The sequence below is a fragment of the Mus caroli genome, chromosome 10, assembly GCF_900094665.2.
Source record: "Mus caroli chromosome 10, CAROLI_EIJ_v1.1, whole genome shotgun sequence".
Lineage (NCBI taxonomy): Eukaryota > Metazoa > Chordata > Mammalia > Rodentia > Muridae > Mus > Mus caroli.
In genome coordinates, this window is record NC_034579.1 from 72,032,116 (window position 1) to 72,055,811 (window position 23,696).

The window sequence follows — 23,696 nt, forward strand, 5'->3', positions numbered from 1 at the left end:
ATGCCGCCATGCTTCCCGCCATGCTGGTAATGGGCTAAACCTCTGAAACTGTAAGTCAGCCCCAATGAAATGTTCTCCTTTATAAGAGCTGCTGTGGCCATTGCGCCTATTCACAGCAATAAAACCCTAAGACAATTAGGCTATCAAGCCCATTTGTGTAAGCCAGTCTGGCGAACCCACTTTTACAGTATACATTCTATTGGTTGTTTCTCTAGAGCCCTAATACACAGGCCTTGCTGCCATGTGCTCAAGACCAAACCCTCCAGAGTGCTGTGCTGTGATGTGACACTTACACTCCAGGACTCTGCTCCCAGCAGCTTTGGGGGCTCCAGCCAGATGAAGCAGCTGGGTACATGGCCTGCAATACCCCCACAGAAGCCTTACAGTGACCCATGGGGGGAGACGTCTACCCAAGGAAACCACTGCCCCAATGCAGCCTGCAGGTCCACAGAGCCAAAGTCACAACCCTTGACCTCCATACACGGAGAAACCAGAAACAGCCTCCACCTATTGTAAATATTGTAAAAATCCAGGCACTGTAGAGGATGGACCCAGCAGCAGCTCACACAAGAAACCCTGAGAAGGGGCTTAGAGAGGGATCTGAGGTGGGGCTGGCCAGGGCTCAGCCCTTCATAAACTTCTCTGAGGAGCCAGCGTCCCGACCTCGAGAACCTCCTGAAGGGCAGCAATCAGCCAAGAACACTATACTGACAATGACAGTCTCCTCTCCAGACCGGGGCTTGCACACTGCCCACAGGTGGATACCCCAGCCATTCCAGGGCAGGTATGGGACGCACACGAGCCTCAGTAGCTCTCCCCTCAGCCCTTCAGGCAGAGCTAAGGGCTCAGGTTTCCCTAGTCCTTTCCCGGGAGGGTTCCCTAAATTCCAGTCTTGTAGAATAGCTGTGGGCAGGACTGGAGAGATGGCTCATTGGTTAAGAGCACCGACTGCCCTTCCAGAGGTCCTGAGTTCAAATCCCAGCAACTACATGGTGGCTCACAAACCGTCTGCAATGGGATCTGATGACCTCTAATGGTGTGTCTGAAGACAGCTACAGTGTACTCATATAAATTAAACAAACAAACAATATAGCCTTGGGTAAGGTTTGCACCGGAGTCCTGATGACCCTCTTCCCTGGACTCCTCTGGTCATGTTGTCCCAGTGACCATGCTCTAGACAGGTGACTTTATTTCTAAAAAAAGTGAGGCTCTTTTCAGCCGTGTGGTGAGGCAGCCAGCTGGCCAGTGAGGGAGAGGCAATGTGGGTCTGACTGGAAGGTAGGGGCCCCGCAGGCTCTCTGTCCTGGGGGTCGGGGGAGGGCTAAAGGAGGAGCCCCAGAGCAGCACAGTAGACCCCCACATCCCTCAGCCAGCCATGGGCTCCGAGTTCCACATGAGTTCCCCTCGGTGCTGGGATCTGTGGCTAGCACTGGGAGGGAGAGAGTCCGGGAAAGCAGGAACGGTAGTGACGGTGAACTCAGAAACCCTTGTCTATGCTCAAGGTGCGGCGTGTGACGTGCTCCAGCTCCCCAGACACATAGTCTGCCATGCTGATGCGGTAGTGTGCCAGCATCTTCAGCATCAGCCGCAGATTCAGCCACCACTGCTCCCGGGGCATGCGGTGCCTGAGCAGGTCAAGGTTGGATAGTTAGTTACAGAACTGAACCCCGAAATCCCTTAAACCCCGAATACCTAGTCGCCATCTTGACCAGGGTATACGGGGTACATCTGGGTGCCCCATTCCTCTGGCTGGGAGTGAGGGGAAATACTTCTGAGGTAGACTCAGATGCAAGAGTCACAAACCCTCCCCAGACCGCCCTGTGCTGGCCATTGAACGCATGGACAAGACTCCTGCTCTTCAAAGCCTGCTAGGGGCCCTGTCCTGGAAAGTTCTGGGCCTCCCAGGGTCCTCCCTTCTCCACTCAGCTCCACAAGGACTTACTCAAAATCAGTCTCTTTCTTGAGTTCTGTGACCGGACTGAAGGCCACTACCTTCTTCCGCAGGCCGATCACACAGGCTGAGTCTGGGGCATTGGCAAACACCCGCCCTGTTATGGGAACAGGTACATGTTAGCAAGTCCAAGCCTCTAGAGACCCCGAGAGTGCCAGGTCCGGCCAGTCCACCCCACCTACCTTTACGGTAGACATCACGTAGCTTCTCCGACACCCACAACATGGCCTTCACCCCCAGTTTAGTCCCATAGTTCCGGTCGAAAGGGGTTGGAGCACCACCCTGGAAACAGTCAAAACCATGTCCCTGGAGCTGACCAAGGACTAGACACAATGGTGGGGGGCGGGGGGGGGGGAGGGAGATCCTAGGCCACATGAACCATGTCACCATGTATCCTTCCAAGCAGCATGGCCACCTGAGGGCCTCAGAGTGCTACCTAGAAGCCATCCCAGAGGTCAGAAATGGATCCATAGGGAATGGCCCCAGCCCCAGGCCTCCTGAGAGCCACCATGTGACAACAGGGTCTAGACACTAGACAGGGAGGAGATAGTCACAGAATGACAGAGGCTTGGACCACCTCCCAGAAGAGGAGGTCTCAGTCCAGAGTTGAAGTGCCAGGTTTGGGTCTCAGACCCATCCTCCTGAGGTGAGAACTCAAAAGATGGGCCTCAGTCCTCTTTCCATGAAAGAGAAATGGGAACAGTCAGTACCCCAGAGTACTGGAGAATTAAAAAAAAAAAAAAAAAAAAGCTTGACAAAAACCTTCTCCAGACCATGCACGAAGCCTCTCCCTCCAGGGTCCTTCCAGGAACCCCAGAGAAGAAAATAGGAATGGAGATGGGAACCCCTGCAGATTTGTACTGCAGGGGCCAGGGGACTGCCCTGAGAGCTGTACCTGCTGCAAGTGGCCCAGCACATTGGTCCTGCAGTCAAACACACCCCTGCCTTCTGAGGAGTACAGGTTGTATAGGAACTCTGTGGTGTAGTGTTCGTGACACTTCTCGTTCCTGTGGAGTGGTACAAAGCAGTCAGCGCTTTCTGGTCCCGCCCCCGCCCCCCCCCCCCCCCCCCCCCCAGGCCAGACACAGGTAGTGGGATAGGTGATGAGGTCTGGCCCCACCCCCACACCAGACAAAGGTGGAGTGGGATTGGTGACCAGGTCTGGCCCCACCTCTAGGCCAGACACAGGTAGAATGGGATAGGTGATGAGGTCTGGCCCCACCCCCGCCCCACCAGAAAAAGGTAGTGTGGACTAAGAGAAGAGGCAGCAACTCCCAGTCCTGTGCCACTCTGCACATCACCCGTAGGAGCCTCACCGGAGCACCAGCCCCCTCTGGATGTCTGTCTTCATCTTCTCTGTCATATGCTCCACATTGGCCTAGGAAGGAGAGGCGGTAAACTAAGAGGTGGGCAGACCCAGCAGCCTCAGGGAGAGGACAAGACCATGACGCTAAAACACACTACTTAAAAATGGAACTTGCTGACTGACACCCATTAAGTGATTCGGACGGCTAGTCAGACTCATGGGTGGCAGCAGAGCACAGGAGCAGGGCTGGGCTCACCTTTAAGTCGTGGATGTTGAAAGGGTCCTCAAAGACGTAGGCAGCATCAGCACCCACAGCAATGCCAGTCACAGTGGCCAGGTAGCCACAGTAGCCCCCCATGGTCTCTACAATGAACACACGCCGCTTTGTCCCTGAGGCTGACTGCTTGATGCGATCACAACTCTGGAGAGATCAAGGGGGTGGTCAGAGCCCAGCATTGGCAGCTCACTACAATAATCTCAGTTAGTAAGGATGTTGATAGGCAAATTCAAGGCCAGCCTGAGCTATGTAGTGAGTTCTAATCTAGCCTGGGCTACAGAATGCAGCAGAACCCTCTGTGCCCATCCTTCCCAGTCTCCACGGACATTGCTACAAAGGATCTCAAGGCAACAGCAATTGCATCTAGTACCAAGGGCTCCCCCAATACGCATAACAGCTGGACAGGACAGAGCCTGGGCTACCTCCACTGGGTCTGCACAGACCCAGGGGCTAGGAGAACCACTAAGCAACCCGCACATGCCCTGATTACACTCTCCAGGATACCTCACCTCCATTGCAGCGTTGACAGCCGTGTCTGAGCCCAGGCTGAAGTCAGTGCCAGGCACATTGTTGCTGATGGTGGCTGGAATGACGCACATGACGATGCAGAGTTCCTCGTAGCGCCCCCGGGCCTCCACCAGCTGCAGCACACCCTCGTAGGCCTGCAGCGCAGGAAAGAAAGCAGGCAGGGGTGGGGGGTGTCTGTGAGGCAGGGTCCCATCAGAGCTAGGGAGCCATCTTGCCCTGCCCTGTTTGATGACTATGTGTGGTACCATGATAACACAATCTACTCCCACCCAGGGGCTGGGTGAGATGCCTGGATGGAGCTGTTCGCCTAAAGACACTCGCCTTTCCAGAAAAGCAGGGTCCTAATGAGGACCAGAGGGTTGCAGATCCTGGGTTCAGACCCACCCATGTTCATATGAACCATGTGGCAAGGACTCACCAAGCACCAGGACATGCCATCAGCGAGCCCCATAGACCTCGCTCCCCCTCCCTTTGGGGGCCTATTTCTCCTGATGTCCTAGAGCTAGCCTAGTGTACTCTGTAAGACTTTCAGAAAGGAAAATCCTATCCCCAACCTAGCCCCTATACTCATAGCTTTGACCCTTTGGCTGCTCTAGCCCAAGGTCCATGTTTGAGGTCACATTTGTGGGCACAACAGCAAGTGACCCAGGATGAGAAAGCCTCACCTCAAAGCCGCCAATCACCAGCAGGGCATGGATGTTGTAGGTGCGGAGATTCTCCACAATGGCCTCCAGGTGGGGCTTGGGCAGTGTCCTGTGGTTAGACATACATCAGCCTGGCTAGGAGGCACACATACAACTCACAAAACCAGAGTGCCTCTCATCTCAGAAAAATGTGTGGCTCAGCCTTTCCCAGAGCCAGAGGTCCATCCCCAAAGGGCCTCTCCGTGGCTTCATGTGGAACAGAAACATGGATGCGAGAGGCCTAGGCACATACTCAACACCCTTGTTGGGCACTGTCTAGCAATGGCTAGGCCTCTGCCTATCAGTCTACTCTGGGTGTCCCTTCTGGCTGAGGTAGTGACAGGAAGGGACATTCTCTCCAGCCTTTGCAGCCCCACTGACTTGGGCAGGACAACTTCCCATCATCATACAACATGACCGCCCATAACCACCCCAGGCCAACTCTGAGGAGGATCGTGACCCTAAAACCACCAGGCCTTGGAATAAAAACCACAGCCCACAGACAGAAGGAACAGCCCGTCTCTCATGAGGGACACCTGTGCCCCAGCTGAGCTGGGAGGTACAGGGCTGTAGGCCTGGAGTTCAGGACTAGAGTCTCTACTTGTCCCGTGCGCTAGGCTGTGCTCTGCCCAGGAGCTACTGACCTCTTAGTCCCCAGCATCGAGCCACCACGTCCCAGCCAGCCTGCCACATCATGCCAGCCCACTTCTTGCACCTGCAGGAAGACCATGGCTTCAGGAAAGTGATCTGTCTCACCAGCGACTCCTCAGCCAGTTAACAGAGACCCTGTCAAAGCTGGCCATCACCTCAAAGGAGGGGCCTGGGTCTCAGGGCTGATTATGAGGACAGAGCCCTACAGTTTCCACACCCAAAGCAGTCAGGCCTTCCCCATGGGCTATCATGTTCTTTCATGTGCCTGAACTGGACTGTCCTGTTTACACATCCCACGCCACTCAGATCTTCAAATGTGAGTGACTGAGCCCACAGCCCCAGACACCACCTGCATCACCACGACACCTACCTGACCCTTGGCCAGGCCCTCAAAGCCGTCATGCACGATGTATACCGTGTGTCCCTCGGAGATACCGGTGCGCACTGCGGAGCGCACAGCTGCATTCATGCCAGCAGCTGGAGCCCCCACATTCAGGATGGCCAGGGAGAAGTTGGACTTCAGAAAGAGAAAGGACAGAAATGTAAGCCACGGGGCCAGAGGGATCCCCGGCCAGCCTGAATGCTATCAGCTCCCTTATATACAGAGTAATAGAGCTATCCTGCTCATTCTAGAAAGTTCTGGGAAAGACTAAGCAAGAAAGTGCAAGTCCTGCCTACATGGCCAGGTCTCCTGGCATGATAAGTGGACACCACGTAACAGCCAGGCTCACAGGCACAGCCTGATGGGCTGGATCAACAGCTGCTTCCAAGTCCTCAGGCATCAGCCAGCCTCAGATGGTAGTGGTGTGGCCACGGTGGGGGAGGGGCAGCCGCTCCGTACCAAGAACAGAAGCACTGGCTGTGGTGCTAAGTTGATATAAAGTGATTATATATATATATATATATCCATAAGCTGTATGAGCCAGTGTGCCAGCTCGGAGTATCTGAGTGGGACCCTGGTCCCTGAAGCAGCAGGAACCAGCCCTTCCTCCGGAGATATCTTTCCCCAGGATCTCAGCTATAAGGGAACAACTCAACGCATTGTATGTATGATATACATCATATATCAGGGCCAATTCATTCAACAGTCCTTGAGCAACACTAGACTGTGTTGTAGCTGGGCCCTATAGCCGCATTCATAGCTGAGTGCGGTTCTCAGTCCTCAGCTAACACCTGAGGCAGGAGGATGGAGCTCCTGTTGTGCACTCCCCAGCCCCAAACTTGGAACTCAGCACCCCACGAGGCAGCCAGCAGGGTAGTAGCAGCCGAGGCAAGAGGAAGCAAGCGGGAAGATGGGGGGACCACAACATTGCCCCTGAGGGTTCCGCCCTCATCCTTACCTTCTCCTTAGACACCTTCTGGTGGGCAAGGAGCTTGTAAATTTTCCAGTTGTTCTCAAAGCTCCTGGAAAGGAAGAAGACCGTTCGGTTCCCAGCCCTGCGCCATCCCTCTGGCTACACACAGCCACGAACTTGGTGAGACGCAAGGCTGGCTGCTCAACAGTCAGAAGGCCACACGGGCATCACGCATGTGACTCTGGGAGCTTAGTGACTTCCCAGCACAGGGCCAGAACTCAGATCAAAACCAGCCCGATCCTGTGCAGTCAGCTTGTATCCTATCGCTATGTCCCACCTGGGCATCTTCAATACCCACATGAGATCCAACAGGACACAAGGGTGTGTTTTCCCAGGTCACAAAGCCACATGGCCTGAGCACCCATCCAGAATATACACTCAGACCTCGGGGCCAGGTAGGTGCAGGAGGTGGCACCCCGTGCCACCAAGGACTAGAGTCCACACACCTGCTGGCCCCCCACCCCAGTCCTCCAGTAAGGCACACCCACAGCATCCAAACTGGTCATGACTTCTATCCATTCTGCAGTACTACTACCCCGCCCTCCCCATACGCTCCCTGTAGGTCCCTCCCTGGCACAGAAGTCCCTCCCACACCTCACAGTTAGCTCCCTCCCCTCAGCTCCTACAACAGTGGGTATTAGTACAGAGCGCAGAGGGGAGCGCGGCCCAGTGCCTCCGTAGCACTGTCCGAGATCCATCTCACCCCTACCTCCATGCTGCCAGAAATGATGGTGACCCTCCTCACCTGCCACGGAGCTGGATGGCCTCATCAAACCTCTCCTCATCCATGGCCTTCTGCACATCCTTTGTCTTAAAGAGAAAAGACAGCCAGGTTGTCAAGGAGGCCAGACTGCACATGCTGACACAGGCTGCTGGGCTCGAGGAGGGACTCTTAGCTGACACCTTCATGCCATAAGCCCCGTTTTCAGGAGGCTCAAGAGATCCAAGCGTGAGTCCTCCCCTACAAACCAGTCCTGTGCTTCACCAGGCTCCAAGCCCCTCAGTCTTGGGAATGACAGGACCCCCCAACCCCACCTCCCAGACCCACAACCAATACCCAAACTGGTCTAAACTAGGGATAGGGACCAAGCCTCCCTCCTACCCCACAGCCCAGCATTCCAGGCACCCCTGTTCATCCCCAGCCACAGAGCCCCCAAACCTGAGCCAAAGCCAGCAGGAGGACCTCACCTGTACCCCATCCTAAAGTCCCTGCTGTGGCTACCCTACCTGCCAGAACCTTACCCAGTATACCATCCTTTCCCTTCCATCCTAATCCCAAATACCTAGTCCCCTACCCAATGCCACTGCCCCCAGGAAGCTGAGATCTGGCTCCCCCAGCCCCTGATAACACTTGTCCTACCCTCTGGCCAGCTTCTCCTAGCTTTCTTTTCTTTTCTTTTTTTAAATTTGTTTTTATGTATATGAGTACATTGTAGCTGTATAGATGGTTGTGAGCCCTCATGTGACAGCTGGGAATTGAACTCAGGACCCCTGCTTGCTCTGGCCCCGCTAGATCCAGCCCAAAGATTTACTTATTGTTATATGTAAAAAAATACACTCTAGCTGTCTTCAGACACACCAGAAGAGGGCATCAGATCTCATTATGGATGATTGTGAGCCACCATGTGGTTGCTGAGATTTGAACTCAGGACCTCTGGAAGAGTAGTCAGTGCTCTTAACCACTGAGCCATCTCTCCAGCCCCTTCTCCTGGCTTCCTGAAGCCCAGAAACCCCTTGCTCTCCTATTGCAGTCCTTGCCACCGCTGCCTCCCCCCACCCCATCACATACACATAAGCAGAGGGACTTGGAGGGAGCTCTGAAAGGGCAAGGATTCTTCTGGAAGGAGGCCGCACTCACCACTTGCACACACTCCATGAGAGGCAGCCTCACAGACTGGTTCCCGGAGAGGCTGACCACACAGGCCGGTGTGTCAGGCGTGGCCTCTAGCAGCGCCATCACGGCCTCCATACCCATCTTGCTACTCTGTTCAGGAGAGAGGGCAGCGCGGCTAAGGGCTGGCTGGCACAGCCCACCTTGCTGCACACAGACGCACTGCAAACCAACACAGGCCCCCTTCTGATGCACACACTCCCAGCTTTCTGAGCCTCCCCGACACTGGCCCAGATCATGAAAACGTGGCCCGATGATCAACAGTCATAGCAGCTAACCAGGCTCCATTTCCCACCAGAGTCCCCACAGCCTGGCTAAGTGGGCCTGGTGAGAGGACTCCTCTCTCTGACTGAAAGTGTCAGCTAGGGCTCCAGGGTTCTTTCTATAACATCCCACACTGGGACCCTCATATGTCACACTCCTGATGAACATGGGCTGACAGGCTGGGACAACTTGTCCCTGGCACAGCAGAGAGAACAGGCAGGCAGCCAGGGATGAAGGACTTGTGAAAGACCTACTCCTTGAGCAGGTGTCCCCTGGCTCACCCTGTACACATCTGGACTCAGAACTGGCATAAAGATGTTGGCAGTCCCATGATAGCCAAACTGTAATGAGCTGGCCGTTGTCCCTCACCTCTGCCCAGGCAGCTTGTCCCACCAACATCCAGGGCATCGGCTGAGCATAGATCTCAGGACATTTCAGATCCTGGTGGGGTGGTATCTATTGGCCTTGTGCCCAAGTCTTGGACTCCCTCGGCCTCTTTAGAGACTAGAGTTTCATGTAGGGTGTGGAAAGGCCTGGATGAGCCAGGAAGTCCCCTTCCCATGGGTTTATGTCCAATTCTTCAGTAGGGCCAAGGAGATGGTACATCAGGGTTCTTGGCAGAGCAAAGTAGATGTTGTATATACAGGGGTCAAGCCAGCCCAGTTCCTCAGTACACGCACACGCACGCACACACACACACACACACACACACACACACACACACACACACACAGAGTTCCTGCAGAGGCTTATAAACATACCAGGATTCGGTCGAAGGCTGAAGGCGTCCCTCCTCGCTGTACATGACCCAGCACAGTCACTCGTGTATCGAAGCCCAGCCTCTGAACCACCAGCTATTTGTCAAAAGAGCAGAGGGTCTGTAGGTCCCTAAGTCCAGTTGTCTATGAGCCTAGATCCCATGGTCCACCCATGTAGCCTTAGATTTACAAACACAGAGGTTCCCCAAAACCAGCCTGAGAAATAAGCCACACTATCCAAGTGTGAGGTTCACGTGATTGTGGATGAATATGTGCGGGTCATGTGATCCTGTGAGTGTACATGGAAGGTCCGTGTGTTTATGCAGAGAGGTGTATCTGTGCATACAGGACTGGCTGTGTTTCATGGCCTGCAGCCCTGGCTATTCAAAGCTGAATGTAGTCTCTGGCACCTCTGCTCAGTGTCCGCTGGACCTCTGTGGTTCTGGAGGCCTAGTTACAGAGAGGACAGCAAATAAGGTAGAGACCTAGCAGAGAGTCAGAAGATATAGGAGCACAATCACTGGCTGAGGGGGCGAGGGGGAAAAAGGTAGGGGCTGGGTTTCCCTGAGGGATGGCCACTACCGCCGTTGTCACCGCCACCACCATCACCAGAGGCTAGAGAAAAAGCTCTTCACAGTCCTAACCACTACTTATGTTCCAGTTCCTTTAGTTTTGTTTTGAGATAAAATTTCATGATGCAGCCAGGGCTGGCCTAGAATCTGTACGGATGCCAGGCTGGCACAGAACTCACATTCCTTCTGCTTCAGCCTCCCTAGTGTGAGATTACAGGTGTGCACACATCTGGCAGCTCATGCTGTTGAGTGCTGAGTCTGGAGTGGGGAGCTGGGGGGAGGGGTATGGGGGGTGAAGCGGGGAGGTAGGGGTATTCTATCACTTGGAGAGCTGACAGAGCTAGGACTTAATACTGGGGTGTGAGGGGCCCCGCCAGACACACAGACTGAATAAAGTCAGGACCCAACGAGTTGGCTGGGCTCACAATACGAGGGACAGTGCCTTGGACCAGACCTGGATCCTCAGCTTCTCTAGAGATCCCAGCCAACCACGACACAACAGGTAATGTCCCAGTGCCTATTTTGCCCAGGGCAGGACCAGCACCAATCTTCAGGAGATGCTGCTGGAGTCAGGGGACCCACCCTGCCCCGGGAAGCTGCCGTACTCACATCCTTCACGTAGCTGGATGAGATAGGCTTTCCATGCCGGTCGATGGCGCCCTCTGCGATGATGATGATGTTCAGCCGAGAGCCTCGGCTCCGAGTCTATCAGAGAAGAGACACTGGGCTCACTTTCCAGCTATGGACCACTCGCTGTACATGGCCACCACCCAGACTCACTGGGGTCGGGCTGGAGAGATGGCTCAGCGGTTGGGAGCACTGACTGCTCTTCCAGAGGTCCTGAGTTCAAACACCAGCAACCACATGATGACTCACAACCATCCTTAATGAGATCTGACACCCTCTTCTGGAGTGTCTGAAGACAGCTACTGTGAACTTACATATAATAAATAAATCTTTAAGACTCACTGGGGTCTAGGAAACTGTATCTGCAACCCACTTGAGCAAGGTGAGCTTTCTCCCCACCTCTGAGAGAGGAAAAGATACCCGGAGTACATAGTAGAGCTGAGGTCAGCCAACTAGGATCCTACCGTCCCCATGGCGGGTAACAAGCTAGGGAGTGGGGGCAGGGGATGAGCAGGTACTGGATAGGGTGTCTGCAGGGGGCACACTACATACAGCTATTCCTACAGTTAGCTCACCAAGGACCCTCAGGTCCCATCTCAAGATATTTCTGCATCCTTTAATGGGGGACCCCAGCCCCACAACCCCTGCGAATGGCAACCATCAGCCAGGAGTCCAGGACATACTCTACCCAAGAACTAGTGGGAGGTCAACAGGTAGCACAGGGGACCCATAAGGCTCAGCACCAGCTCTCTTAGTTTGACAGTCCCACTTGCTAATCCAATCATCACGGAACACTCTCACCTATGATACCTCCCTTAGAGATTTGACTGACAGACAGACAGGCTTTCATGAGAATCGCTGTGCCCCACAAGCCTCCAAGGCAGAAATGACCCCCAGGGCCAATGTAGGAACGGGGTGGAAGTAGCTCTCGAGAATCTCATTACACAGCCAAGGCTGGCCTAGACTTTGCATAGCACCCAGGCTGGCATAGAACTCATCTTCCTCCTGCCTCAGGAAGCTGGAAGCAGCTTATGACTCGCCCCAGGGGTAGTAGAGGGAAAGAAAGGGCTTCCTGGAAGGGGAGTGGGATGCTGGCAAGGAGCCCGACCTCAGGGCCAAGCTTGCAGGTGAAGGGTAAAAGCCAGCGCTCCTCCCGTCCCTCGATGGTGCTTGAGCAATGGGCAAGGCAGGAAATGCCTGCCTCTTCAGGAAAAAAAGGGAAAGCTCACAGAGGCCAATCGTCCTAAACAGACAAAACAGAACCAGGTACACAGACCCCAGGTGCTCAGGACCCACTGAGGCAGCTAGGCCTGGTCTACCTCCATCCTGCCTGAAGCTTCACTCAAGAAGGTTCTAGAAAGAGGTCATGACCCCAGGAAGCTCTACTGCCTGGATAGGATGTACAGGCGTAAGGAGGTACCACCTTCTCTGGGGACAGGGACCTGTGGTGTGCCCTGGGGCTGGTCACATGATTCTACCTCTCCTTCAGAACATAGGTGCCCCAGAATATAGAAATAAAAGGGGCAGAGTCACTGGGCAGACAGACTGAGTGGTCTCTGCAGAGCAGGGTTTACCTACTTTTGTCAGAATCACCTCAGTTTCATCCCAAGAGCTGTGTCCCAAGTAGCCTGCTGCAGACCAAGGGACCAGCTAGTTCCCCAGCTGTCTTAGAGGTACCTCTCCTACCAGACACACATTTCCCTTCCTTCCAGGACTCCCTAGTTAGGGCCTGGTATATGCCACCGGCAGACACTTCTACACAGTTATATGCTGGTTTAGAATCCCCCTCCCCACCCCCGCCGACACCCACAGGAGCACAGACCCAGTAGACAAGTAACTAGCCCCCAGATCCTTCACCTACTCTTTGGGTCTTTGCATGGTTATCTCTCACAGGGTTCTTGCTCTGGGCCCTAGCTTATGAAGCCACTTCTCAGAGGCTAAGAGCTAAAGCCAACACTCCAAGAAACAAATTAGCCATGTTCCCTGCACTGGCCACAGAGATGGACCCAGACAGTGGCCTGAACGTCTCCACTGGTTCTGCCCACAGAGGGTAGGACCACAGGAATGTCTAAGTCACCTGCCCTATGAACCTCACCTAGGCATGTGTAGCAGTGAGCATCAAGACCCTCACACAGGCAAGAGCAGACAATAGCCAGCACTATGACCCTCCTAGTTCCCCAGAGGGAAGGGACGGATGCTGTGAACCAGTAAGGGAAGGACAGGTCCCAGGGACACCTGCCTCGGAGATTCTCAAGTGGCTGAAATCCCTAGTGGCCACTCACCTCGCCCAGCCTCTCACACATGAAGTTCTCCCAGCCATCCTCAGGGGGCGCTTCAGGAATGAATAGCCAATCAGCCCCGGAAGCCAGCGCAGACACCAGCGCCAGGTACCTGGAGGAGCAGAGGAGCCAGCCTGCTCAGGACCTCCTCCCTGTCTCTCTCCCTGCTGCCTGCCAGGGCTCCCTCATATTCATAACATTAAATGATCAACTAGTACATGCCAGACACTATGTGCTCACCCCCACCCCCACTGTCCCCATCAGGCCCCACCTCTCCCTGCCAATAGGATAAACTTCCTCACCCGCAGTGCCGTCCCATCACCTCCAAAACAAAGGTCCTCTGGTGACTGTGGAGAAGAAAATGGGTGTAGATATCAAAGCCAGGTCTTGGGAGCCCCACATTTTAACCTACTACACTAGACCAAGAAGACAGGAGTACTAAAAAGAAGACAATGCCCATCTCCTCATGCCCAGGGCTGCCCTGAGCTAGGAAACACCCACCAGTCTACCAGGCAGCTTGAGAGCCGGGTACTGATCCAGACTTGGTGATCCCTGGCTGGAGGCCAAGAACCCCCTTCAGGTGTACCACCACCGTGGAACGTGGTAGCCTCTGACAGCTGGGGTTCACAGTTAGTGCTCCACTGACACGTAGAGGGATGGGAGCCGACCCTCCAGAATCTCCTCTAACAGGAGACATAGGCCTAGAAGCCACCAGCTGAGGATACAGTTGCAGAGCCCGTTGGCCACCAGCACCCACGGCCCCTGCAGTGGCAGCCCCCTAGGAAGCCAGCTTCACTACCCCAAGCCAGCCAGTGTGCACGGATCCTCACTTACCTTTGGGCAGTGGTAGTGATGGCGTCAATGACCTCCATAATGCGGTGCAGGGCTGAGTCTGTGCCGATGGTCATGTCAGTGCCACAGAAGTCATTATCGATGGAGCCCACCAGACCGGCGATGGTCAAGTGTGCATGGTTCTGAGCTGTGGACTCTGAGATCTTGCCTGGGTCGGAGAAGCAAAGGCCAGATGAGAACCACCACCTGGCCAGCCACTTCAACCTCCACACCTTTTCCTGCCTCGTCCACCATCTATAAGAAGGGGTACGGCCCAGCCAGGAGCCTCCGGAGGACCAATGGGGGGTACTGTGCTCCAGGTTCCCCAAAGGAGGCACCTTCCCCACAGCAACCTTGGGATTTCGAATCGAATGTCACCCAACCCATAGCTACACCTCTGCAAATAGATGTCTGTGCCCCATATCAGACTCTCTCCAGAATAGGTTATAAGCATGACCATCACACAGCTGGAAGGAAACATGCTATGCTGGAACACAAGGTACCACCTGGGCTTCCTCAAGCCAGGAGCCTTAACCTCATGCTGACCCTATGACCTGCAGACTATACCACATCAGGAACAGACTTTAACTTCCAGCCACCACCAGAGCCAGATAAGAGCCAGCTCTGCATGGACCCACCTTCCTTCACCAGCTCCTCCAACAAGCTGCCCCACTCGTTGCGGAAGATGTTGGCCCCCGTGAGGCTGCCATCGCCACCGATGACACACAGGTTGGTGATGCCGTGTTGTAGCAGATTGTAGGCTGCAGCCAGGCGGCCTTCCCTCGTAGTGAAGGCCTTACAGCGGGCACTGCCAATAATGGTGCCACCCTGCATGGAAGAAACAAGAGCCTTCAGGTAGGGTGGCAAAATGTCCCTGGAGACATCAGAGAGATGCCATTGCTGGATGAGGTGGACCCCACAGAATTAAATAGGGTAGAAGCCTCTAGAATCTTGTATAGCTCCTCCCACACCCTGGCCTTTCTCCCTGAGTCCAAAACCTTGGGGGAGTTTCTCAAGTCTTAGAACTAGAAAGCACATCCCCCCTCCACACACATACAACACAGACCTCAACACATCCACACACATACACCCATACACATCCCACATACACACCACCCACCAGGCAGAACTGAACCTTCCCTGTCTCCACCCACAGCCTCCCTGGTCTAGACTATTATGTCTTGGTGTGTGTGTGTGTCTGTCTATCTGTCATTTCTACATGTCTGGATATGTCTGTGGGCCCACCAGCTCTCTGCGCCGGAATGCCTCTGTGCATGAGTACACACCCACACGCGCTCACACACTCTCAGGGTGGGAAGGAGCCACCTGGCTTCAAGCCTCACCAGCTGGATGATATTGGAAACGCTGAGCCAGTTGGCTGGCTTGATGTTCTCGCCTCCTTCCACAAGGCCCTCGTAGCCCTGAAAACAAAGAAGGACATTTGAGAGAGCTACCCCATCGTGGCCAGAAGCACTGTGCTCACTGGCAGTGAGCAAGCTCAAGGGGCCCCAATGGCAAGCCCTGCCACTCAAAGGCCCAGCATCCTACTCTGGGACTCTGAGCATGCTCCACATGCCTAAAGGTCTGCTTACTATGGAGGAAAACACACAGTATGTGCTGTGGCACAAGCAGACACTCCAAGACTGTCCCCAAGCTGAGCTCATGTCATTGTACCCAAGTCAGAGAGTCAAAGCCAGGACACAGAACCCCAAGGGAAGGCTGATATCCTTCAAAGGAAATCTGCCCAGTGTGAGCGGTGGAAATGACCTGATTGTGGTCTACAGGAATAGAGATGTACCTTGCTACACAACAGCAGAGCATGACACCTTCCCTACCCACACGCATATGTAATGCCTACTAAAGGCAGAAGTCAGGCTGTTACACTATACACATCTCATAGGAACATGCATGTGCTTTGGATGGAAAGGCTCATAACCAAGGGAGAACTCACAAGTCCCATGGATTCATGGGCAACCACAGAAAACAATGTCCTGTGTGTTCCCAGATACCTGTGGTCAATTCTTCACCCCAGAGCAAAGCAACGGAAGTCCAGGGTGCTGCCCCTCACAGGACCACATAGCACCTATCTTTCATTCTGGAGGTTTTGGATTGGATCATAATGGGGACCCAACCTGGCTCCTTTGCAAAACCCTGCTGTTGCTCATCTTGGTGCCAGCCAAGTACCTTGACCACATTGTAGTGTCTGCCTACAAGGAGGTTTTATACAAGATGGACATGGGATACGGATACTTCTCAAAGGCTATGACAAGATGGATGGCCTCTACCACGATGCTCTGAAGCCTCAGGGGGCACCAGGGAGAAAGGACATTCATGCTTAGCCTGGGCTGCCTAACTCAGCTCTTCCCTGTGCTCTTTCCCGTGCTCCTCCCTAGCCAAGTGGCAGGGCCCCAGAGGGTAGGCAGTGAAGGGTCAGCTCAGGCCACAGCAGCCACCCAAGCAGCTCAGCCTTCAGCCCTGCAATCTAACCAGAAGGTTCTAAGGAGCCCCAGGTAGACAAGGCATCCCAGTCTGGGGACTAGCTAGCTTTCCTAGTCCAGGTCAGGCCAATGGTAGGTAGCTCCTCTGGCCACTCGAGACCTCTAGCAACGATAGGGAAAAGACCATGCAAGTCGGAAGACTTCAGACACCAGTGCTAAAAATCAAAATCTAAAATAAAAAATTTTAATTAATTAGTTAAATGAATTAATTAAAATTAAATGGAAAATGAGTCCTCCCTTATCTCCTAGTAGATGGTCTTTTAATGACTGGGTACGTAAATGGGGGATGTACCTTTGAGCTCAGAGACCCACAGGAGGAGAGGTGTCAGGAGGAGAGGTGGGCTTTGAGGGTGTCAGCTTCCCCATGGTAAGGGAAGGGGAGCCATTGCTCCTCTTCCTCTGCCGCAGGGACCTCCACACCCTTCCTCCGCAGGGACCTCCATGCACCAAGATTTCCTTACTTCCAAGTTGGGAGGGATTTCAGAGAGAGCCGGTGAGAAGCAGGTGGGGTTATAAAGACATTTAAAAGAGGACAGAACACTCTGAGACTTGGGAGAGCGACAGCGTGGACTTCTCCAGGGATTTTTTTTTTTTTTTTAAGCAGTGGGCATGTGGGGCCTTGTGGCTTTCCCAGTCCCACTGCTGAGAGTGAAATATACAGGTTTAAAGGTGGGGTGGTGAGGTTTATGAGGGGTGTTGTTTAGGATTAAGCGTGAATGGGGAGAGTTGGAAGCGCAAGGCTGGACAGAAGAGAGCACAGCTAATCAGCTTTCCTTGATGTCTTTGAGACATTGATAGGTGACAGACGTGTTGTGAGTCATGTCAGTGCAACAAACAAACAAGCTTTTGCTTTAAAGATTATTCTGGGGCTGGAGAGATGGCTCAGTGGTTAAGAGCACTGACTGCTCTTCTGAAGGTCCTGAGTTCAACCCTCAGAAACCACATGGTGGCTCACAACCATCCTTAATGAGATCTGATGCCCTCTTCTGGGGTATCTGAAGACAGCTACAGTGTACTTACATATAATAAATAAATCTTTTTTTGTTTTGTTTTGTTTTTCGAGACAGGGTTTCTCTGTATAGCTCAGGCTGTCCTGGAACTCACTTTGTAGACCAGGCTGGCCTCGAACTCCGAAATCCACCTGCCTCTGCCTCCCAAGTGCTGGGATTAAAGGCGTGCGCCACCACACCCGGCTTAATAAATAAATCTTTAAAAATAAATAAATAAAGATTATTCTGGCTAGTCTCTTAACTCACAGATATCCTCCTGCCTCCTGCCTCTACAGCTGTAGTGCTGGGATTAGATGCACTCACCACCCACACCAGGCTCTCAGTATTCCCACGGAACCCAAGAGGCTAGGATCCTGAGGAATTGAGGCCTTATCTATAGCTAGGACCCAGTTGTCCCCATTTGGAGCCCCCATATTCTCAGGCCACCAGCCACATCTGCCAGGCTCCTTTGCCTCAGATCTCTGAGACTCCCCAGCTGGGTTTGCAGGGCTCTCCGTGCCACCCCCATCCAAGCTTGAAGCCTGAGCTGTACTCACACCCCCACACCCCCTAACTATCTCTCCCTCCCCTCCATCTGTAGAGCAGAAGGCTGGGTATGGCCCTGCCATCACTTGGGGCCAGGGCAAAGGGACAAGGACACACCCAGCAGCGAGAGGGAGGGGCAGAGGCCCTATGGGAGGCAGGTTGGATACATTGTGTGTAAAAGGTGAATACAATACAACCTCAAGATAATACAAGGGAATTCAGGAGCCTGTGAGGCAAGGAGACAGACACCCAGGGAGTGGGTGGGGAGAGAAAAAAAGAAAATAGCTCTCAAGACTACAGTGTCTGCCAGAAGTGACAACAGGGAGCCCCTGGATCCCCACTTTGCTTCTTATAGGCCACAGTGTCGGAACAAACCAGGATGGACAGTGTGGCTCGGGAAAGGGATTGGGGGGAGGGCAGTCCTATGTCCCTAAGGTTCTAGGCAGACAAAGGCCCCGGGGTGAGGTGGGAGGTGGGATTGTGCTATTGACCGGCATAGGTAGGATCCCTCTTATTGGTTCCTCCTATTGATCTTATTGTCCTGGCTGGTCTTCTGGTGACTGTGGGACAAATTATCAGTGGGCACAAACCCCATAGTATGTTTCCATTCTGCAGATGTCTAGGCTCTATCCCCTTCCCCCAGACAACATCCATTCTATGAGTCCAGGCCCAGCCACCTGAAGCTTCCAAGGTGACCAGAACACAACAGACTATCCCGTGCCACAGAACAATGTGTTTCCTGCAGGCACACACACAGGTTACCTCACCACAGGCCACCCCCACCACACACCCCCACCACACATGACCTTACCTCATAGATGAGGAAGACTTTGGCCCCCACATATATGCCCATACGGGTCACAGCCCTGACAGCAGCATTCATACCTGTGAGGGAGTCAGGACACGCCATCAGTCCAGGCAGGGAGAACTGGATCCTCCCAGTAAGTAGCCCCCCACCCCATCCTAGTGAGCTCAGGGCCTGGAAATCAGAGCCTGGCATTAAACTCCTCTCTGAAACACTTCGAAGAATATGGAGGAATGTGGCAGCTGCTCTTGTGTGGGCCTGTTTTCCTTCCATTCTGGGCAGTGTTGCCCTATGTATGGCAATAGGAAGACCCTGGTCTCACCTGGTCAGCAGAGAACCCCACTCTTGCAGGCTCACACAGCCAGGTGTTAACCATGGGGCCTAGCATGATATATGGGGACAGTAGAACCCAGAGCATAGGGCCCAGGCCTCTGCCATAGGGCAGGAAGGTGGCATGGGCTTTGAAGGCCATGCTGCCTCTCTGGCCATACCCCCCCCCCCCCACGCCTCAGCAAGCAGTTGAACAGAGCACCAAGGGTCACTGGCTGTACCTAGCTGAAGGGTGTCCTCCCTGTGTCCTCCCACCTGACTGGAAATTCTACTTCTGCTCTGCCTCACACCTTCCCAGGACCCACAGCAGGAAAGGTCACTGTTGCAGAAGCAACAAAGGCCTCCGGTCCCCTAGGCAGATGGGAAGCAGTATTAGTGCTGAGGCTGAGGTTGGAGGGAGCAGGGGACATCCCACACACCCAGAATGAGCTCCAAGGCCTAGAAAGAAGAGTCCATAGCCAAGGCTGGGGCGTAGGCTGCTGGCTCCCCCTGAGAGATGAGCTTAGTCAGTCTGCAGCAACCACCAAGCTTCCTTCTTCCCCTTAGCCCATGCCAGCAGGCCCAGAGGAGGGAGCCTAGGTCCTGGTAGGTAGGATAGGAGCCTTAGCAGCTCAGATAGAGTTTGAAGATGCCAGAGACCAACCAGGGACCCACCGTCCAACCCCTGGTCACCTCTGGCTTCAGGGGAGGGGAAGCCACGCTCTCTTAGGAAGGCCAGTCTTAACTGTCAAGGGTATCTAACCAGGCAGCCTGGAAGGTGGCTGGGGTGGGCGTGGGGGTGGAGGGTAGCACAGGGCCATGTACAGTGTACCCCTCCAGTACACCCTAAAACAAAGCCTACACTGAGCCCTAGACACAGTACAGGTGCCAATCCAAGCAGTTGTCAGCATTGCAGAGAACAAGCAACTCTTATGGAGACGGCCCTTCTTGTTAGAACAGGGTCCTCGAGGGGACCTGGGAGAGCAGAAGCCCGAGAGGGCAGCAAGAAAGCTGCTTTGGCAAAGCATTCCTGTTGCTGTTGAACCACTCTGTAGAGTGCCAGTCACTGTGTTGATGGGCTAAGTGTCAGGTTGGAGGACAGGGGCACCCCCCAGCTTGATGCACCCAGTGACACTTTGTGTTCTGCACTGAGGCCAGGGAACAAGGGATGGCCAGAGGGGGCAGCATGGCCTTCAGTGCTAATGTCACGTTTCTGCTGTGCATGCTAGACTGTGGCAGAGGTCTGGGCTCCCACCCTCTCTGTGTGCCACTGTCCCCACAATTCATTTTATAGCCCAGAACTCATAACAATCCTCCTGCCGCAGCCTCCCAATTACTGGGATTACAGGCCTGAGCCACTGCACCCAGCTAAAGGCCTTTTCAACTGCACTTCAATTTGCTTTTCCTTCTCAGAAACGAACAGGGCAAAGGCCAGGCCCAATCAAAGAGCCATTAGCAGGCAGCAGGCATTGTCTGTTGGTCTGTCAACGGACAGCCATAGCTGCCCTCTGAAGAGCCAAAGGCTGGATATGTATTTGTTGCAAAAATTACTTCAGAGAGAGACCTTTGGGAAAACAAGGTGTTATACAGACACCAAGAGATGATCCCAGGCCTACCAAAGTGTTACTTATCAGCTAAAAGGTCTGTGTCCAATCCCAGAACCCCCCTCAGTGCAGGCAGCGCTACACAAACAGGAAATCAGGGTCTCCCCTGACCGCAGGGAAGACGGAACCACAGAGCAATTTAGGTACTGGGAAGAGCCCGGAAGGAGCAGCCAGAGCAGACCGGTGCCCAGGCTGGGATGTGACTGAGATTAGCCAGGCTGGTTTGTTGCAGTTGTTTGGTAAATTGGTTTTTTTGTTTTGCTTTTTTTTTTTTTTCTACCTGTAGTTCTTTTTAAACAAAGTCCTCCAGTCAAACAGACATTGGTGAACAGCAGCCCTCCTCAGCTCCCTAACATGGCTCTTGGCCAACAGGAAGGGAGAGACTTGGGGCTGAAAAGGATGGGTCTTCCTGCCTGGCTCAAAGGAAAAAAGAAACCTTTTCATAGGCCAGAGGCAGTGCACAGGTTAGGCCAGGGAGCTGGTTACCTCCAGCCAGGCCAGGACTGGGATCTAGGCCCGTGTTGCCTTCTCAAATGAGGACTGGTGTTCACATGTTCAATGCATGCAGACAGGGCTCCTTGAGCACACAGAAGGCATGAGGAGCCCAGCAGCTGACTGGGCACAGAAGAAAGCAGGGGCCTGGGGAACACACCCACAGGCAGCTTCCAGAATTCAAGCTACAGAAGGTTCCACTCTGTCCCATGCCAGCTGCTGCCCCTTGCCCACTGATACTGGCCCTACCCAAAGAGGACTCTGGGAAAACCTGCAGAGATCTTGCCCTGAAGCCAGAATGGAAATGTAAGCAGGTTTTGCCTACCCTCGCCTGACCAGGAAGGGCCTCCTGTCTCTGGTTCCTCCACCAGCCTCCAAAACAAATGTCTGTCATCCTGGTGGCCCTGGCCTGGCAGCTGCCTCTCACAGAAGGCAGCAGAAGTCCTCGCGCAGAGACCACTCAATAGTACCATCCCTCAGACACTGGGGCCTCCCTTGCTCAGACAGGAGCCTGAGGTGGATAGCCTATCTATGCCTGCCAGAGGCAGGAGCCCTACAAATGGGACTCAGGACTCTGCTGGCCTCACTGAAATGCCTATCTAATGGGTGAGGTGGGCCCAGTCAGGGCCTCTCTTGTGGTCCACTACTATGGGTGATTCTTCCACAGGTCCCCGACCCAGTCTCGGTGCCAGCACTGGGATGTACTCTAGGGTACAAGCTACAGCCACAGCCCTGAAAAGGGGTATGCTGACTGCCAGCCTAGACCAGGCCCAGGGGACCCAACAGAGATTTGAGATTTCCAGCATTATGGGAGTCAGCATGACATTTTTTCCTGCCTTCCTGGGCTTGCAACCATGCTTGTAAGATGTATCTATCCTGTGTTGTTCCCACGGATCTCTTAGGTAAGGGCTGGGCAGTCAGGAACCCCGCTTAGGAGCATGTGTGTGTCTGTATTTCCTGAAATGTTTGGAAGGAAATGGCGAAGCTCAACTGCAGGGCTGGCTCAGGGAAGCCAAGCCCCTTGAAGCTCCACGTGTCTTCCTCAGCCCCCAGCTGGGTAGTATTGCTCTTCAGCCGGTTCCAACTATAGCCACAGACTTCGCACATCAGCAGTCAGCCCGGAACCAGGCCACCAAGAGAGGGAGGGGCTGAGAAGAGGGCAGATCCACCCAAGCCCAGACTTTTCCCTAGCCTTACCAGGCTGAGAAGTGGCTGTGCACCCTCAACTATTAGCCCCTATGTAGTCCTTGCCCTGTTACACCGGTAAAAAAAAAAAATACCCTAAAGTTCCCTATCCCAAACCCCCGCTCCACGCGCTCTGTTCTCCACTTAAGTCTCCATCCAAGGGACAGAAAGCAGCCCAGGCAAAGGCGTGTGGGCAAGCCTGCCTCATCCTCACCCCATCCCAGTACAGAGAAGGTGGGAATCACAGGCTGCACGGGGGAGGGTACAGGGTCCCTGATCCTTTCAAATTCCTGGGCTGTGAAACTTGGTCCGGTGCGCTTCTCTTAGAGGTCCTGACACGTGTGGCCTAGAAAGGAACAGCCCGGTGCCCTAAGTCTGCGTGCTGCGCGGACACACCCCCAAACCGGGCGGACCTAGGCAGCGGGAGGGCGGGGCGTGCCAAGGCCCGTGGCCTGCAGCACGTACGCCAGCGACCCGGGGCGGAGCTTGGGGACTGGGACCTGAAGCCACGGTGCTCCACAGGAGGTTGGCTGGTCAAGTACACCCCAGATCCCTAGGCGAGGGGCAGTGAACAAGCCCGAAGGGTCCCGAGGACAGGCAGAAACCCCAGATCCATCCGTAAACACGCCCCCGCGACCCATCACCTTGAGCATCACCGCCGCTGGTCAGCACTCCGATGGCCTTGCCAGCCCCCGACATCCGCAGTTTCTCCAGGTCCACGGTAGCCATGGCGGCAGCGGAGACCAGGAGCCCAAGCTCCTCTCCCGCCGCTCTGCGTTCCGCGCCGCTGTCGCCTGTCCCCGCCCCGTGCGGCTGCCTGTGCACCCGGTTCGTCCCGCCCCACCCCGGCTCCGCCCCCAGTATAACGTTTGACTGACAGGCTCCGGGACCTAGTCGCCCCTCTAGTGGCTGCTGGAGAAGGTAGCTGCTACTGCGCTAAGAAGGGCGGAGCGCACGCCAGTCCACAAATGCCTGCGCAGCGGTTCCGGAACCCTGGGTCCCCAGGCACGCCACCGAACTCCCCAGGCACCCAGCAGGCTAGGATCAACGTCCTCACCAAAGGAAGTTCACAACCTGAGCCTGACTGAAGTTTCTGGGCAAGCGGAGTTCTGGGCAAGCTGATTTTACATCTGTCCAGGCGCTGTTAAAGGAAACCTGTAGCCAAGTCTCACCGGCATTTTAAATCCCACTTGGCCAGCATCCCGGGATGCAGGCGTGGCTTAGGTGAGCATTCCTAAGCCGCTCCTTGAGTTGATTTAGGCTTGCAACAGTCTCCTTCGAGCCGAAGTTAAAAA

At 54.3% G+C, this 23,696-nt stretch overlaps 1 protein-coding gene across 1 annotated transcript; it reads right to left on the reverse strand.

The window, feature by feature from the left end:
- Positions 1-180: 180 nt before the first annotated feature.
- Pfkl (phosphofructokinase, liver type) lies at positions 181-23,248 on the reverse strand. The gene is made up of 22 exons (XM_021173872.2): positions 23,046-23,248; positions 18,818-18,891; positions 15,317-15,394; positions 14,612-14,801; positions 13,977-14,142; positions 13,445-13,489; positions 13,146-13,254; positions 10,846-10,941; positions 9,668-9,760; positions 8,610-8,735; positions 7,497-7,561; positions 6,737-6,800; positions 5,767-5,913; positions 5,390-5,460; positions 4,728-4,815; positions 4,044-4,196; positions 3,514-3,678; positions 3,268-3,329; positions 2,847-2,958; positions 2,134-2,233; positions 1,943-2,048; positions 181-1,625 (listed from the first exon to the last, which is right to left on the reverse strand). Exons 1-22 carry the CDS (start codon positions 23,128-23,130, stop codon positions 1,478-1,480), a joined length of 2,343 nt encoding a protein of 780 aa, XP_021029531.1. The 5' UTR covers positions 23,131-23,248; the 3' UTR covers positions 181-1,477.
- Between the last annotated feature and the right edge of the window lie 448 nt (positions 23,249-23,696).